The 19314-nt window shown below is 43.6% G+C and overlaps 1 protein-coding gene across 1 annotated transcript in view; it reads left to right on the top strand.

Annotated features, from left to right (window-relative positions):
• The window catches only part of ntrk3b (neurotrophic tyrosine kinase, receptor, type 3b), a gene marked incomplete at both ends in the record, with an annotated part of 300643 nt that overhangs the window by 129134 nt on the left and 152195 nt on the right, over window positions 1-19314 (top strand). Inside the window, one exon of the mRNA XM_080434874.1 lies at window positions 11019-11087. Within this exon, the coding sequence (XP_080291000.1) occupies window positions 11019-11087 (69 nt within the window). The remainder of the gene's footprint in view (window positions 1-11018; window positions 11088-19314) is intronic.

Here is a 19314-nt window from a genome sequence, read left to right as displayed (position 1 = left end):
AAAAAGGAAAAAAAGTAATGATCCATAATGGTCTAGGAATGTTCATTCATCAGGGGAACTATTGCGCTAGCCAGCCAGTTAAAGCACTTCATTTGTATTGGTCAAGTTCTTTGACGTTCCTTACCGTTACAACTTTAGCTTCTTCTGGTGTTTCCCCGTTTAGCCTTATCATTACTCTGCAGTTTCTGGTCCAGGTAGATTTAATCTTGTTTTGTTTCCTCAGGAATCGGGCGTCTCTTGCGATCTCTGCATTCTTTCTTGTTAGATGCTCATTTATATACACTTCTGTCCCCTTCAGTTTCTTCCCCTGCTTCATAAGATCGGCTTTGTGTTTTCGGTTCCCAAAGCGAACAATGATAGCAGGTTTAGCGTTTCGATCCTTCCGCGGGAGTGTGTGACAGGCCACGATGTTGTTTGGGTCAACCTTTATATCTTTGGAGTCGAGAAACTGGATTACTTGGTCTTCCAGCGTCTGTTGATCCTCGACCGGTGCGTCCTCACCGGCGGATCCGCCCGAAGCTGCTGCTCTGGCGTATGATCTCGGCTTCACACTCAATCCACTTATTATCACGTCCTCCATCCTCGTGTATTGTTCCACTTCATTTAGCCTTTGTTCCAGCTCATCGATTCTTGTGTCCCTCTCTTTAACTGCGATCTTCAGAGTTTTGATGTCATTCATCAACTCGGTCAGTGTAGCTACTTGCTTCACGACTTTGCTCACCTCTTCCGTCAGCAAGTTGAGAGAGTTCTTGATTTCCTCGATATCTTCCTCCATCTGCGTTTGCAGAGGGTTTTTCTTTGGTGGCATTTTGTCTTTCTGTTCGATTTCGTAGTTAGTCAAAAGTTTAGCTTAGTTTTCATTCATTCATGTGGACAGCGTTCCACTGGGCGCCGCCATCTTGAAACGTGACGTGGTAGCAGTAGTAGTAGTAGTAGTAGTAGTGGGTCAATGTTGAGGACATATAGACTGTCCCATACCAGTAGTTTGTGTGCCAGCCTGTGCAGCAACAGGGGATGTGTTCTTCCACTGTGGTGTTGTCTGTTCTCAACAAAACATGGCAGTCTTGGAGAAAAGGCAGAAAAAAGTTTTCCCTTTGCGCCCTTCATACTAACTGGGACAGCTGGTATTGGTTGCTTGGCTGGCACTTGACATGAGGGAAGCTTCTTGCTGTCATAGAGGTGCCTCTCGACTCCCTTGTCAGACTGGGAGGCTGGCTATTTGATGCCCAGTCTGGCTGCAACCTATTTGCAGACATCATAGAGATTGATGTCCTGGCAGGCTGCGGGGGCACATCCCACCCTGAGAGCCGGATGGCCTGGACTGATGAGATGGGAGGATAGCATCCTCCTCAGCATCAGACAGAAAATCCAAATCTCCTCTTCACCCCTTTTTGCTGCACTCACCTCTGCTGTTTTGATGGGCTCAGACGACAGGGGATAATCAGCAGTGTCCATAGCATCGCACCAGTTGTGGAGCTAACCCCACAGTCCTGACACGTGAGGCTAAGGCCGGGTCCCTTGAGATTGAGATAAGCCACCCTTAGTAGCCTCCTTTCCAGCAACGTCATACAGTGTGGGCAGAACTGGCGGTAAGCAAGGGATGCCTGTGCGTGTTTAATACCCAAACTGTACATTATGGTTCTCAAACTTTTTCATGTCAAGGACCCCCAAAATGATATGTATTAGGCTGCGGACCCCCCGTCTCAAAAATATTCAGTGCCAGGGATTTATCAAAAATAGCAGATCTACAAGGTCATAGTGCGGCATATAGAAAATATAGGTGTATAAGATATGGTTAAAGTGGTTAAAATGATTGTGACGCTATATTAACTAATTTTGCTGGGGACCCCCTGGTACCACCCCTCCCCCCCGCCCCCCAAGGACCCCGGACCCCACTTTGCTGTACATGCATTCATGCAATGCAAAATTGGTGTTATTCCTTACCAGAGAAGAATGACCCGCATGCCACCAAGCGAAGCCAGGGAGTCAAATCCTAATCCCCCCTGGGTTTAAATAATGAAGGCTATGGAGTAGAAGTCATTGCGATGAGTAGCTCGCCTTGAGGGTTAGCTACTTCATTTCAAGCAGCTCGTTACTGGTGAAGATCAGGGGAGGTATAGAGCTGCTAATACTGTAGAGTAAGTAGTCTGCCTTAACGCTCAGAAGAAACAGGAGTCCTTAGTCCTGCTTTCGGCAATGACCTTATAACAGCTCGTTTATGAGCAGTTTAGCAGGGGACAGGAACAGTCGCGCTGAGGAGAGCGAGTTGTGGTCTTTACGAGGAAGAACGTAAGAACGCTGTACCTCTGTGTCACACAGTGGATTATATAGGGAGGTGGTGCTTCCAGGTCCACTGCTGTGGTTGGTCTGTCTGGACAGATGTGGTGTAATTGAGCTTCCTCTCTCTCTTTTTTCTGTCTACCGCTCTTGTTCTCTTCATCACTCCCTCCCTCTCACTCTACTCTGCCTTATTCCTTTCTCCCTTGCTTCTCTACTTCCCTCCTTTCTGCGGTCATCTATTTCTCTTGCTACTTTCTTCCCTCTAGCCCTTCCCATCCCCCTCTCTTCCTGTACCCCCCCCCCCCCCCCCCCCGCCCACCTTCTCTCTTTCTTTCAGACAGTAAGTATAAGCAGGGTGATAAAGTTTTGTATCTCCATGGCAACAAGCAGCCAAGGCTGAGCATGAACCACCGGTCTGCTTATTTCCTGTGATACCTGTGTGTGTGTGTGTGTGTGTGTGTGTGTGTGTGTGTGTGTGTGTGTGTGTGTGTGTGTGTGTGTGTGTGTGTGTGAGTGTGAGAGTGTGAGAGTGTGTGTGTGAGTGTGTGTGTGAGAGTGAGTGAGTGACACAAGGTATCAGGTTACACACACATGCACACAGAGAGAGAATACAGACATGCACAAAGAATTGTGCATGGATGGGCACACATTCAGAAATATAGCAAAAGTAAATGGACCCAAAGCCGAATAGGCAACTGAAAACTCTGATGACTCATTATGCTGAAAGAAAATCACTCAGTGATGACCAAATTCAAACCCTATTTCTTATGTGTAATGGTATTGTAACAGGGGGTCAACCTTACAGTATGTTCCCAGGGTCCTATTGAAAGGTCCTACAGTATGCCCGTAGGGTCCTATGTGGGAATGAAAGGATCATATTTTCAAGTTCCTACGTTCCTCTGTTCTGACAAAAGGGTCCTATGTTTATGCTCACCCGTTCTAAATAACCACAGCGGCACAGCCCCATCGCTGTGGTTTTTACATCGCTTGACAACAAGGTAGGCGCACCAACAGCAAGGCTGTGAGGCTCGTGAGCCACTAGGCGAGTAATTGCCTGCGTCGAGCAGCTCGTGTCGACAAGCTCACCATCCGAGTTGGCAAGTTGTGGTGGACAGAATAGATTATCACCTATCTGTCTCTATAGCTACTTTATAGGTCATCATCTATATCCAAAAGGGGCTCGAGGGCGCACAGAGCGCATTCCCACTGCGTCTCTGTCATGCTTTAATATGCAGTTTTAAAATATTACTGATAATGAGCCTGTGAATATTAAGTTGATTATGGCAAGATATATGGTGAGAAGTTTAGTCACCCGGGAGAGACTCGGAGTAGAACTGCTTCTCTTTAATGTGGAAAGAAGCCAGTTAAGGTGGTTCGGGCATCTACAGTAGTGCCGATGTTCCTGTGCTTCTCCTTAGGGAGGTCCTAGGGGTACGTCCCGCTGGGAGGAGGTCATGAGGCAGACCAAGGACCAGGTGGGGAGATTATATCTCCTCACTGGCCTTGAAACGCCTCGGGATCCCCCGGTATGAAGTGGTTGGAAGGCTGGAAATATTACCCCTGTGACCGGACTCTGGATAACTAGATGAAGATGGATGGATGGATGGATGGATGGATGTCAAGATATAACATCTCTTGGAAATGAGAAGACATTAGGCTACAGTGATTCTGACCGCAGATTCACAGCCACTTTGTTTGGTTCACCTCTCCTTTCCAGGTGATGTTTTGATGAGCAGGGACCTTTTGTTCGCCATGTCTCATGACATCATTATTTCAGAGCATTGGTGCTGCTCCCATAGATGGTGGAATGCAAACAATTTTCCTCTGCAGGAAATTGTTTGCGTCTCTTCCAACTTGTTAAATCCGTCGTTTAGATAACATTTGATATATGATGAAGGCTTCCCTGCTTCTTAACTCTTTGACTGCCAGATCAATAGTGTAATAGTGTGCCACTGCTGCCAGCTAAAACAGCGATGTTACTGTACCTTTGAAAAATCATGGAATATTATCTGTGACCGCTGTCCTCACGGAGATTGGCGCATTACACGCATGTCGTAGTAGAGGGGAAAAAAATTGGCCGGTCGTGATCCTCCATTCAAAAGATATGGCCGTTTCAATGAGAATTGTTTTGCCGTAAAGCAGGAGGAACGGAGATCTAGCAGAGATATGGCCATTTCACTGCAGGAAATAAACAGGAAGTAAACAAGCTTTTAATTTTAAAACAACGTCATTTCCGGTTCTGTTCGTCATCAGGCTGTGAAAGCATCATCAATAGGATCTAGTGGCCATCTAGTGGAAAACCACTGAAAACAAAAACTCGTCCAAACTCATCGTTGGCAGGCTGGGCGTTAACGCGCCCATGGCAAGCAAAGACTTAAAAATAATCTGAGCCGACACTCTGATTGGTTTAATTATTGTAACGCCCGAAACACACACTCATGACTATAATTCAGAGTGTAAGTACAACCCCTTTGCGGCATGCGCCAACCTTAACGCCCAGATAGCATGCCATCTAACAAGCAAAATTAGTGGGGACACACCCCTGATGCATTTTGCGCCCTGTGTTTCAGACTGTGTGGCTAGATCGTCTAGATAGGGCCAATAAACATGAATTATGTTCCCCTAACAAATCAGAGGCTGACTTTAATGACAACACTAAACATGGAGCATAGAAGTGAGTATACTGCAGCCTGTAATGCATGACATTCGATGAACAGTCTGTTCTATGTGTCAGATGTCTATGTGCAGCTGCTGCTGCAAATAACTGTGCTTCTCACTGTCCTAAGGTAATGAATGGTTATATATGGTTTCCAGCCTGATCTCCAGAGATTACCGTAACATTGCACGGAACGAGTGCACTTCATTCCGTGGATAGCCGCCTCGGAACTCCCGAATTGCGTGCATATGTACGGCGAGTCCCACGGTGGGCGTAACCAGTCGCAACCCGGAAAAACCCGGAAGCAGAGCAGTCCCCACAAAAAAAAATACGATTACGGTACTTAACTCAAACGGCGCTGAGTAGGCACAGGCGAACGTCCCACCGTTCAGGACGGCAACTCGGTCGCCTTAGCTCCCTTGGTGGTCCTTCACGGGGTGACAGTTCGCCTGTGACTGCGCGCCTCCGAAATGGTTTTGTCACAAAGGGAAGCGCCGTACATATGCACGCAATTCGGGAGTTCCGAGGCGGCTATCCACGGAATGAAGTGCACTCGTTCCGTGCAATGTTACGGTAATCTCTGGAGATCGGGTTGATGGTTTCACATAGTATGAACTGGGTCATATGAGGCCCGTGTCCTGCATGAACTAACGTGACTATAACTAACTAACTCACTTATTATTTTGGTCAATTCATTTTCAACAGTTAACAATTCAACTGAAAACAGACAGGCCGTTCATAAGACACATTTTAAGTAAGACACGGTGGAGAGAGAACAGTGTGAAAGTGAATCAAGGACAGGACTTTGATGATGAGAGAAATGTGGAGGGACGATGAGACTTGACTCTCTCCCAGAGGTCCCATCTTGTCTCCTTTCCTCTCCTCTCCTTTGTCTGCCACTCGCTATACTGGGAACAAGCTAGTAGTAGGAGGTAGGCAGAGGAGAGGACAGAAAGCAACATGATGATATGAGGCAAGAGAAAGGACAGTCAAGGAGAGAAGAGTGAAGGAGAGACAGGACAGAAGAAGAAAGCAAAGGATACCAAGAAAAGTCAAGGATAAGAGAGGAGAGGAGTGGAAGAATACACAGAGGGCAAAGAGGAGAAAGACGAGCGTCAAGACCTCTTACTACTCTAAAGGAAAGTGTTGTCTCTCCCAAAGGTCATTCATTGCCATGATGACATGCATAAATAAATGTCAGCTGAAGAGAGAGAGAGAGAGAGAGAGAGAGAGAGAGAGAGAGAGAGAGAGAGAGAGAGAGAGAGAGAGAGAGAGAGAGAGAGAGAGAGAGAGAGAGAGAGAGAGAGAGAGAGAGAGAGAGAGAGAGAGAGAGAGAGAGAGAGAGAGAGAGAGAGAGAGAGAGAGAGAGAGAGATGAATAAATACATAAACAAACCAGAAAATAAGCCATCAAAGCTGCAAAATTTAATGTATATGTATCTTTTAATTAACTAAAAGAATGTATTTGTCTGCAAGGAGGAAGTCTGGCTCTGCGATAAGGACAGACACTCCTGAGAATCTATAATGAAAACAAATCACAAAGATTTTCATTTATTTGTCCCCGCCACAAAAGTGGAGGCTGGACTATGAAATGGTGTCAGTCTGGCGTGATTTGGGAACGTACGGGACCGGTTGGCAAACCCCGCCCCCGACTGTCTCCACTGGCTGAATCACGCCTGCTTGAAAGGTATACATAGGTGGGCCTTGCTGTATGTTTGCCACACAGTTAGTGACAGGACATTCTGTTATTAAAAAAACACAATATAAAAGACAGCTTTTGTGCATTTGTGCAGGAGAGGCGTTCTCACATGCCCTATTTTCTTGTACAGTTTGCGGTATGTCCGTTCTCATTTTTGGCGGAATAGTCGAGTACAGTACTTCTTACTCACGTGAGATATATGACAGTACAGACTACTGAGACCATGGTGATGAGAATTATCAATATAGCATCCATGATCCATCCATCTGCAGGCTGGCAGACGGTTGTAACGTAATCCATTGAAATAAAAAAAAGGAACGGAGGGTTTTCTGCTGAGGAAACAGCAATGAAAGCGACCAATTCCAGAATAATCATTATCTCAATATATTCTATATATCATCTATATTCTATATATCATTATCACAGGGATGCAGGGGTTAACAGAGCTGCTCCTGCAGTCTAAAATCTCCTCATTCCAGACGGGAGGCGGGGTTTGCCAACCATTGCCGTACGTTCCCAAATCACGCGTCAGTCTGTGCAATTATGATTGTTGAGACCTTTTTAATCCTGCGGGAAAAATTCTGCTTCACCCAGCTGAGTGCTGCCCCAGAGGAGCGAGTAGTTAGGGGTTAAGTGTCTTGCTTAGGGACACTTTGACACTTTGCTGAGCGCTGGAATCGGAGCTAGGACAACCGGGGCCTCCGGCTCCCCAGGCGGGCTCTCTAACCATTCAGCTATGGCCGGCTTTGGCCACCCCTAAATGTATGTGTGCATGAGTGCGTGCATTCGTTCTTTCGTTAATCCGTCACACTGTAATGCTGACTTTGTGCGACTACTACTAGTCAGGGAAGTCGAGGAGGATCTAATCAACAAGGCACAGGTGAATGTATTTGTTGAAACAGGGAAACATTGATGTCACCAACAAAGTTAAAACGTGTTGTAACCCCAGAGGGGATGATCTTGAGGAAGAAAATAACATACTATTTTATATATACTGTAGTATGATGGTGTTGCTTGCTGAAAAGAACAGATCTATATGAGCTTTTCGGAAAGCTACACCATCACTGTCTTCAGGTGTTTTGTAGCCGATCTGGTATAAATGTCCACGCTACTGCTAATTGTTTTGGACAAAGTATTGCTGTGCCGGTGAAGACATGTTCACAAAAAGAGTGTGTGTGAGAGAGAGCTCGAGAGAGAGGGAGAGGGAGATGCAGAGGCAGAGGCAGAGGCAGAGGCAGAGGCAAAGGCAGAGCAAAGTTCCCTGTCTACCATGTCCAAGATAATATATTAAGTCACATTTAGGTGTGTATCGTGCTCATGTATCGGCCTTTTTTACGTGTTGGATGTCATGTCAACCCATATATCATTGTAAGATACATTTTCTATAGCTGCCAGTTTGCCTGCACATGAAGTTCCAATTTATAGCTGATTTGGGATGACGTGTGTACTATTTGCTTGTTTAAATAAAGAAAAATTACCCCAAAAGACAATATATTGTAGTATATATTGTAGCCCAGTTGGAAATGTTTTTTTTGCAGTATTTTTGTACATTTTTGGAAGTGTAAAAAGTTAAACAATCATGAGTTTGTCTGAACTTTGATAAGTCGGGTTTCAAATATGGACACGGTAGGCTAAACATTACAGAGATGTGGGCTTGTGACTGAAGGGTTAACGGTTTGACTCCCCAGACTGTGTAGAATACCTGGTTTCCACTGTGGAAAGTGAATGAGAAATACTCTGCAAGAAGCCCTTGAGCCAGCGGTTACATCTTAATGGAGTGGTGCTGCTAAGTGGCCAACACGTATCACTGCGATCCTACAGTAACAGGCAGCTCCCAGTGGTCAGTCAGCAGTAGATGACTGTGGTTCTAGCATAAGCAGCTCCCAGTGGTCAACAGTAGATCATTGTGGTTTTACTGGCGTGAATATGTGTAACTACAAGAGTGTGCTGTACTCAGCTGACCCAGCTTTCCCAATATAAATAACCCATTGAGACCTGAGGCCTTGCAGTTTTCTAAAAAACGTATGCTACTATCAGTGGTTCTCAAACCTTTTCATGTCAAGGACACCCAAAATTATATGTATTTTGCCGCCGACCCCCCATCTCAAAATATTTCGTTCCAGGGACCCCCAAAGATTTGAGGTAAAAATATATATATTCAAAGATTTGCACAAATTGTCACGATCTTTAAAAAAAAAAATCTTTCACATTTTTCAATAGCCAAGTATAGAATAATGCTTTTTAGCTCAAATCTAAAATGACACAGATGCTTTGCCGGTTTTAATGGGATAAGGGTTGAAACAAACTCACCACCATCTTCAACCTCTCATTTGACAGGATACAGATAAAATTTTCATGGAGTGGAGGGGAAATAAGTGTGGGAGATTTGCCCTGGGATAGATACATCTAGGTGTTAATATTGATGAAGACTGTGGCTCCGGGAGGGGCTGAGAGGTGAGGACTTGAATACAGAGCTCACCCTTTTTCCATGTTGGTTTTCAGTCAAAGATTTTATTTTATTTTTTCTCTGTTGGGTGCACATTGGGACCTGACCTTCTTTAACAATTCTATTTTCCCCACAACTGGCAATGGAGCGTGTGTGCATGTGTGTGTGTGTGTGTGTGTGTGTGTGCGTGTGCGTGTGTGTGCGTGTGTGAGAGAGGGAGAGAGAGCATGCGCACGCGCACACACACACACACACACACACACGTGTACACTTGCACACAACCTTTAAAAGAACAACTCCCATTGCTTCTAAAGAATAACACTTGTTGCACCTGTACAGACAGGAGAAAATCGTAAAACAATAATAAATAATAATAAAATAATAATAAATTATCATCCTGCCACAAAATGTTATTGTAAAAGGGAAAGAGCTTTCAGGACGCATTATCCTTTGGTATAAATCCACACGGTCTCATCTTAACCCACATCTTAACCCACATTAATCAGAATACTCTCATGTAATGGCAAAAAATTAAGAAAGATATTATCAGTACCACCCAAGATATTTCCCTCCGTGCAGTTTATATGCCCCTCAGTGACGCCCCATATTATAACGAAGACATCATTCCCTAGCTCCACCAACTGAGCTACTGCGATGCTACATATATTTAGAAGCTTGCCTGGCGTTGCTGGGGAAATTGCGCTGACAACACAACATTTCGATCAGCATGTTCAGGTTTCGGTACCGAGCATTGGCCGGAGTATTGCGTGGGTGAAATAGGTGTTGAAATCTCTCCCAGCCCCCCCCCCCCCCCCCCTCTCTCTCTCTCTGTCTCTGGGTTATTGCGTGGGTGAATTACCCTCAGAGGCTATTACTAGCCTCTGGTCACACACTACAGAAACAAACCATTGGCTTTGCTACCATTTGGATGTGCTACCTTTTGAGTGTTTACTATGATTATACTTACAGTAGCATTTTATGCATGATTCTATTAACACTGACATATTCTATTGAATGAATGAATGAATGAATGACAACACTCTCAGATCACTTTTAACTTCAGTTTAATCTGTTTTATCAAGAGAAAGTCAACAGAAACTCTTCTTCACACTCACACACTGCCACAATTAGGGATCCATGTGTCACTCAAGGGATTGACATACAACATGAAGTATTGGATTAAGGGCTATGTTTGTTTTTTGTGACAAAGTTCTGTTTGTATACTTTTAGATATATGTGCAGACGTGTGTTGGCATATTTAAAGTGATCTGTGGGGTCTCTGGCCGTCTCTATTGGATTTGGTGGCTCTCAGCTCCCTCCAGCATTCTAAAGTCAATTGGATTTGTTGACTTTAAAAATGGTCAACTTTCTTTTTATTGAGTTGCATCAAGCCCTGGAGGCACACTTGGCCATTTCCTCTCATTTCCTTCTGCTGTGGTCAATAATAGTTCTCCTCTTATCTGTAACCACTATAGAGACCTGCATTTTTGTTTAACCACTTAAACCCTATATATACTTTGTTGTACGTCAATAGCGGAAATAGCCAATCTAATGCGTCTCGATGCGAGCAAACTAGTTTGAACTCATTTCTCTTTCATACTCCACCACCTGTAAAACCCTATATGTCGAACATTTGTCAAATGTTAACACACTGCTGCCTGTCAAGGCTGTTAAAAATAGAATGATGGCACATTTTACACACACGTTTTAGCAGAATACTGTACTTGCAATAAAATGACATGATAACCATGTGTGGGATGTGTGGGATGTTTTGTATAGTTGCAGATATTGTAATAATAATGTGTGGTTGACACACAATCCCAAGGCACACCTGGACTTGTCTCATGGCAAGCCGTTTGGGAACCACTGGCCTACTGTACATATCCCACTCACTTAATCTTTTGCATTCTCTCTCTCCCTGTTCCCTCTCTCCTACAGTAACCTGTCTAAGAACCCTCTGACAACTTTGTCATGGCAACTGTTCCAGCATCTTCAACTCAGCGAGTTGTAAGTTCTACTTTGTCCTTATTTTCTCATCTTCTAATGTATATCAATCATTATTAAAGTATGTTCCATGTCCAACACATCTGAGCTCTCTCAGACTGAAATGTTTTGCTGGCGTAATTACAATGCACATTCAAGCACGCGTATGGATATACGCATGCACTCAAGCGCACACACACACACACACACACACACACACACACACACACACACACACACACACACACACACACACACACACACACACACACACACACACACACCCACATACACACCGACGCATGCACGCACACACCCACACACCCACAAACACACCGACGGATGCATCCGTGCACACACCCACATACAAACCGACGGATGCATCCGTGCACACACACCCAAACACACACACACACACACACCCAAACACACACACACACACACACACACACACACACACACACACACACACACACACACACACACACACACACACACACACACACACACACACACACAAGTGAAGTGGTTAAATTAACATTTTACAGTGTATGGTGTTTCTGTATACACTGCAAACAAAACAACTCCCACACGTTTCAGTCCACAGACTTTTATCAGGCAAAATCAAGATCTGAGGATTGACACGCTTTTAATTGCAAGCATAGACACACTAAAATCCTCAGTGTTAATTAATGCATGTGTAACTCCAAGAGTGTACAAGACTTCTAATGTATGTTACAAAGTGTCTAATTTGTTTTGAGTATGAGTTGGAAGAGACCCCCTGGGGTTGTTTCATACTGCCATCTTAGAAGTCATTTAGTTGGATTAATTAACACACACACACACACACACACACACACACACACACACACACACACACACACACACACACACACACACACACACACACACACACACACACACACACACACACACACACACACAGGCAAGCGTGTATGCTTGTGCGCACACACATGTGCTTACGTGCATGTGTGCGTGCGTTCGTGCGTGCACGCACAAGCACACATACACAGAAAATGCTATGACTTTTTAGGAGGAAGGAGGGAACCAAGAACCAACCAACCCACCTCCTCACTATATGCTGTAAAATTAATAACCTACTTTATACTAGATTCAGAGCAATAGTCACCGAGTTATGGTCATTTGAAGTGGTAAACACTACTTGATCACTGATCATTCTCATGCCAGACCCTTGAACAGTGTTTGCGCCAAGTTTGATGCGAATCGGAGCAACAGTGTGCCTGGACAACATTTGGCCCCTGTGGGCCTCTGACACAGTACACTGGGTTGTACAACATGACCCCTGGTGTGATTATTGTCATGCCAGAGCCCTGAACACTGTTTGTGCCAAGTTTGGTGCTAATCGGAGTAATGGCGCTCCTTGCCAGTCCGGATGTTACGTTTGTGATGTCCACTGTACCCTCTAGGTAATTTTAATATGGAATAATAAGGCACAACACAGTCATTTCTCTCTCTCTATATATATATATATATATATATATATATATATATATATATATACTGTATTTTTGAGCGGTGTAGCCGCTCCTATAAGTGGGTTTGGGACCGTCGTGAAAAGACCGTCGTGAAAATTTGTCTTGGCTGACTCTATTCACACCCTTTGCTCAGTACTGTGATTGGCTAGCGAGACGCATGATGAAATTAATAACCTATAAATAGCACCACGCACTTCAATCAAAATAACTTTTTTTTAAAAGTGAGCTTCCATCACTGTTGTTGCTAAATAACACTGCTCACTTCACACTGGGTGTGATTTTTTTATATATATATACAGTATATATTGCTTTTATTTTTTACATTTTCACATGGACCACCTTTAAATATGTTATGGACCACTACTGCTCCATGGACCAAAGGTTGGGAAACGGTGTTTTTAAGCAATAAGGGAGTGCTATATGGAGGTTATTGGCATGGCTGTGCTGATAGGCACGACACAAAGCGGAGTGCCGTTTCACTGAGCTTCTAGTAATGTCCAGACCGAACAGTAATCAATGGCAGTAATATTTATAGTAATGAGACATTTTTCATTTGCCCGTTTGTATATGGTGGTTATTGGCATGGCTCTATGTCTTTTGGCCAATGATGTGATGTGCGGTTGGAACTAGCTGTTGTATAATGGCCTACAAACAAGTCTTAAAGTCTTCTCTCTGTGAGTTATACTGTACACCCACAACTGCAGCAGCATCTTATCAAAAATATATTAATTTTGCTTGCATGACCAATTTCCAACTCAACGATGCAGCATTTATCTAAAGGTTTTTGATTACTGATTATTGTTTTTACTGAATGTTTGTTCCTAGTTTAGTTTACAATACTTCACCTGACAAACATTCATTTCAAATACTCTTTGTAATACATGTTATATCTTTATATAGTTATCCTTGGGTGCAAATAATAAACAAAACCAAAAACGTTTAAATAATATACTGATCACTTCTGCAGTTGAAAGTATAGTACTGTAAAGTACCACTGTATAGACTGTAAAATCATTAGCATTCATTTAACTGAGCATGTACACATTGATTCCCCTGGTTCTATTTTTATACTCAGAATTAATTGAATACTGTGTAGTATACTGTAGATACAACCATAGTCTTGTGCTATTGACCTGACTGGGACCTTCCCAGTGCAATCAGTCTTCAACCAAATTGATTATTTCATTGAAACCAATTATTTTTTATAATCAATTAAATCAATTAGTTTGATTAACTGTTGCATTGCACCTCTACAAAGGTTTATCGTTCCCTTTCTCTACTCGCCAAGCCGGCAGCCTTGCTGTCCCAGGCCCATCCTTCTCCAACCTTCAGATTAACATTATTAGCCCTCATGCCTTCTGTCCAGTGTGTCCTGTCGGGACAGTGCAGCAGAGGTGCAGCTGGTAACTTGGCTTCACACAGAACAGGGAAATACTATTTCAGGAGTCCTCCTTGCCTTGTTGTCCTATTTTCAGAGGAGGAAGAAGCGGGCCAGCTCCTCAGAGATTACCTGCTCCTCCTCTTAGAGACAGCAGGCTGAAGAGGAGATAGGGGAAACCCTGCTTGCAATGACATCATGTCTTCCATCTTTTCCATTTTAAAGGTTGTTTTAAGGTTTCCTTTTCCCCACCGTATGCAGACAGGACAGTGAAGAGCTTTGTGAGCTTATAGATCGGCTTTCAGGCCGTGACACGTTGTGCGGCGAAGTATGAATCTGGCTTAAAAGGGAAGGTACAGAGAGGTGATGACATGCACAGTACAGTACAAGGGGTGAGAGCAGAACCCAGGACGCTGCAGTTATACGAGGTCGAACGCATTAACTGATTGAGCCACCCGGGCGCGACGGCAGTTTTTCATTTTGAAAGGCTATTTTTCAGGCACTTGTGCTTAATTTAGACGGGCCGATGAAGAGAGACAATCGAGAGGAGGAGGGATGACATGCAACACAGCCCCTGAGATGGGAATGGAAGCCAGGATGTTGTGGTTCATTTGGCACATGAGGGGCCCTATTTTGGGGAAACCGGCACAACAGCTTGAATACTTGAAAACATCAACATATTATTGTCTCCGCCAGGCCGAAAGGCATGGCGAGAGAGTATGTTTTCCACCCCGTCCGTCCGTCCGTGTGTCCTTGTGTCCGTGTGTCCGTGTGTCCGTCTGTGACCAGCTAATCTCTGCCACCGTTGGCTTGATCACAGTGCCACTGTGCACACACACTCCCTGGATGCCAATTCAGAACCTCTGCCCCACATTTTTCACATGGGCCTGTTATAGCGCCACCAGGAGGCCGATCAGTGCAAAACAGATTTTTTGACAGTACTCCTACAGATTTTGTCCAAAAATCACGCCAATCGGTACACTATATCTCTATAGTCATTAAACAAACCGGGTCTTTCAGATTTTTCATATTCCATCCTGATTGGCTAAAAATGTCTTCCAAAGTTTGCAGGAGTGCTCCGTTTTGAACAAAATGCCTCAAATCATGAACACAGCATGCAATTTCCGTGAAATTTTGCACGCACATTCCCATTAGGCAGAGGAAGAAATACCATTTAAAATGTTTCAAATCAGCCTCATGGTGGCGCTATAACAGGCCGTTTTGTGTTTTTACCTATAACTGCACGATCTGTGTAAAACTTTGTAATCACACTCCCTAGAGGCCAAGGAAAAACCTTTGCCCTGCATTTTTCACATCTGCCTTTTATAGCGCCACCAGGAGGCCGACTTATGTAAAACACATTATTTTATACTACTCCTTCCAATTTTATCCAAATTTCACGCAAATCGGTACACATGATCTCTATAGTCATGTGATCAAGATGGATGTGTTTGATTTTTCATATTCCATCCTGTTTAGCTAAGATTGACATCTAAAGTTTGCATTATTGGCTTGTTTTGAACACAATTCCGCAAATTATGAACGCACCGTCCGATTGCGGTCAAACTTTGCACGCACATTCACACTACAGTATGTTGAGGAACAAATGCCACCGTTTTAACATTGGCCTGTTATAGCGCCACCAGCAGGTCTAATTTAGCAAAACAAATGTTTTTAACAAAATGCCTCAAATCATGAATGGAATCAGTGTCCGATTGTCAAGGCCAAAGAACTAATGGCATCCTTTTCACATTAAATTATTATAGCGCCACCAGGAGGCCACAATAGCCTACCTGAACTGGCGGAGACCTGTGCTCCGATGAGCACTTTTTCTAGTTTTTTATATATTTTTGGGCGGTGAAACCGCCCCTATATGTGAGGTTTGGAAATTTGCACCCCCCAACCCTGCGCTGTGATGGGCCACCAGTGTACCCCCCTAACCCTGCACCGTGATTGGCCAATCACAGTCTATTCAGGACTGTGATTGGCTAGTGAAACATGACACATGTGCATAGCCCTATAAATAGGACTATGCACTTAAAAAAAACACATTTATGGTTTTTTTAAAGTTAGGGGTGTACAATGGTTGGTCCACAATATTACTTGTCTTTAAGTGAACTTCCATCACTGTGATGACCACTGTGACTACACCGCCCACTTCACACTGGGTGTGATTTTTTATATATTTTGGCAACTCACATTTTTCCTCCCACATACTTTTCTCCAATATATACAGTATTTAGCTCATGTCTTGTATATTTCTTGTACATTTGACATCATTATTTTCAATATGGGAAGGACTGTGAAATTTCAGATACTTGTACTGTATGCCTTCCTCTATTTACATAATGTTATATAATATAATCATGTCTTTAGTTAGGCAGACAGGCCCCTGATCACTGACACCACACCATTACAGCATAAGTGTGCAGCTTAGCTCCCTCTGTACTAGAGAATGTGTGTGTGTGTGTGTGTGTGTGTGTGTGTGTGTGTGTGTGTGTGTGTGTGTGTGTGTGAGTGTGAGTGTGAGTGTGAGTGTGAGTGTGTGTGTGTGTGTGTGCGTGTGCGTGTGTGTGTGTGTGCGCGCATGCTAATAATGACAGATTTATCACAATAAGGCACCTGGTGCTACTGCCCTGCTTCATTCATCTGCATCTGATTGACTTAGTGCACTAATGCTATTTGGGAGGCAAACACACAAACGTACAAACACTCAACCCACGCACACGCAGTATGCATACAGTATGCACAGAAACACAGGCACAGACATCGATCATATTCTGAAAAATAAATAGACCATGATTTTTTTTAATATTTTTTCGCTGTTTTTCAGCATTTATTCTAATGCTTACAGCTGTATGTATGGTCAGAGCCGTACTTAAATGTATGCACATTAATCATAATCACAAGTAATCGTCGATAAATCCTGTTATGTACACACTTTATTCACACACACATGAACAAAGGCCCAGAAAATCTACAGTGCAGTCGACAATGAGGACAATCTTTAGCCCTCATACTGTATCTGTTAACACATCCTGAGTGTTAATTTATCCATTTGTGACCCTGAGAGTATACAAAATTAATGTAACCAAATGGAATCCATTTGGTTACATAACACAGAGGATTTTGCTGTGAATGTTTCATCATCTCTTGCTTTTTCTTTTTTCTTTTGACCTTTATCATGAGGTGTTTGTCAGACCAGCCAGGTCCAGGAAATACCGTTCTCTGTTTCACCTCAGAGGACTCCTCATCCTGCATATTCAACACACACACACACACACACACACACACACACACACACACACACACACACACACACACACACACACACACACACACACACACACACACACACACACACACACACACACACACACACACACACACACACACTGTTGCTTCAGACCAGGAATAGAATAGCCCCACATGGTGAAGGTACACACCCAGACATACAGACAGACAGACAGAAAGACCTTTCTGCCTGAGGGAAAGTCAGTCATCACTCTTAGTTCTTTAGAATATAATTGAACTTCATTGTCCACAGGCACAATCATTGTAATTTTTAGATTACTTGACTTGAGTCAGCATTGAGGGGCTTGGCATCTTGCTCAAAGACACTTAGACGGTCACAGGACACATCACCGAAGATCATGATTCATTAGCCATGGCTGGGATTATAACCGATAACCTTTCAGTTATGGCACAGGCTCTCTAGCCACTATCCATGCTACAAACCCCCATTGTTAACTCAAAGTAGCATCATTGTGGTAGAATGAAAAACAAACTAGAAAAACTGCTCCTCGGAGCACAGGTGTCCGCCAGGTCAGGTAGGTTAGTGTGGGCCAGCAATGTTGGGAATTCGTCAATCAGGATGGAATATGAGAAATCGGACGGATCCGTCTTGATCACTTGACTGTAGAGATAATGTGTACCGATGTGCGTGATGTTTGGACAAAATATTTAGGAGTAATATATAAAAAAATGTTTTGCAAAAATCTGCCTCCTGGTGGCGCTATAATAGGGCAATGTTAAAAGGGTGGCATTTGTTCCTCAACGTATTGCGAATGCGAGTGCAAAGTTTCACTGCAATCGGATGCTGCGTTCATGATTTGCGGCTTTTTGTTCAAAACGGGCCACTCCTGCTAACATTAGATGCCAATCTTAGTCAATCAGTATGGAATTTGAAAAATCAAACAGATATGTCTTGATCACATGACTATAATGATCATGTGTACTGATTTGCGTGAAATTTGGATACAATCTGAAGGAGTAATATCAAAACATGTGTTTTACATAAGTCAGCCTCCTGGTGGCGCTATAAAAGGCAGATGTGAAAATGCAGGACAAAGGTTTTTCCTTGGCCTCTAGGGAGTGCGTGCGCATACAAAGTTTTATACAGATCGGTCCAGTTATAGGTAAAAACACGAATCGGCCTGTTATAGCGCCACCATGAGGCTGATTTGAAAATGTTAAGGCATGTCTTCCTTGGCCTAGTGGGAATGTGCGTGCAAAATGTAACGAAAATTGCACGCTGTGTTCATGATTTGAGGCATTTTGTTCAAAATGGACCAATCCTGCAAACTTTGGAAGCCAATCTTAGCCAATCAGGATGGAATATGCAAAATTGGACGGACACACGGACGGACGGACAGGCTACAAAACATAGTCTCGGCCATGCCTTTCGGCCTGGCGGAGATAATGACAGTGTACTGAATCAAGCAACTACATGGGGTTCTGCCTGTGGGAAAGAATTGCCTCTCCTTCTTTGTCTATGCATTGTCTTTTAGCCAAAGGGACCTGTGCCCTAGCGGCTCTATTGGATGAATTACATGATGATTAGCTAGTGTAAGCATTTAGCTTATATGCTAATATCCAGAAGTACCACTCCAAGTATAACTGTAGAATAAACTTCACATCTAGATTATCAACATAAGCGGCCAGTAAGGAGTACAAGGGTCAGAGCTAATGTGGCCAGATAATATTCTTGTGATATGTCGGGGAGAATTGCCAGTACCAGAATAGACAAGAGATAAGAAGAAGGATAGAATAAGCTTCTTTCTTTTTTTTTACTTAATAAATCAAAAGTAGTATACCCAGCCCAGACATTAAGCAGTCTTTGTGCATCAGCAGGGTTGAAGAGAGCAGCTGACGACCAAATCTGCTGTATGGGCTTTGACGCCTTACTGTATATGATAGGAGATTATTTAAAACCCGGCCAGCGCCTCTGTTGACACTGACACAGACACTGCCGTCTTTTCAGGAAGCTCATTCTCTCTGCTGCTATAAAAAAATCCCAGAAAAATACATATTCTTTCCTTTAGCAACTAAAGCCATGGTGCCTTAGGCAATGTGC

The sequence above is a fragment of the Gymnoscopelus braueri genome, assembly GCF_963280865.1.
Source record: "Gymnoscopelus braueri genome assembly, chromosome: 1".
Lineage (NCBI taxonomy): Eukaryota > Metazoa > Chordata > Actinopteri > Myctophiformes > Myctophidae > Gymnoscopelus > Gymnoscopelus braueri.
The sequence above is the reverse complement of the archived record's forward strand: the minus strand, read 5'-3'. Positions and strand labels throughout refer to the sequence as shown.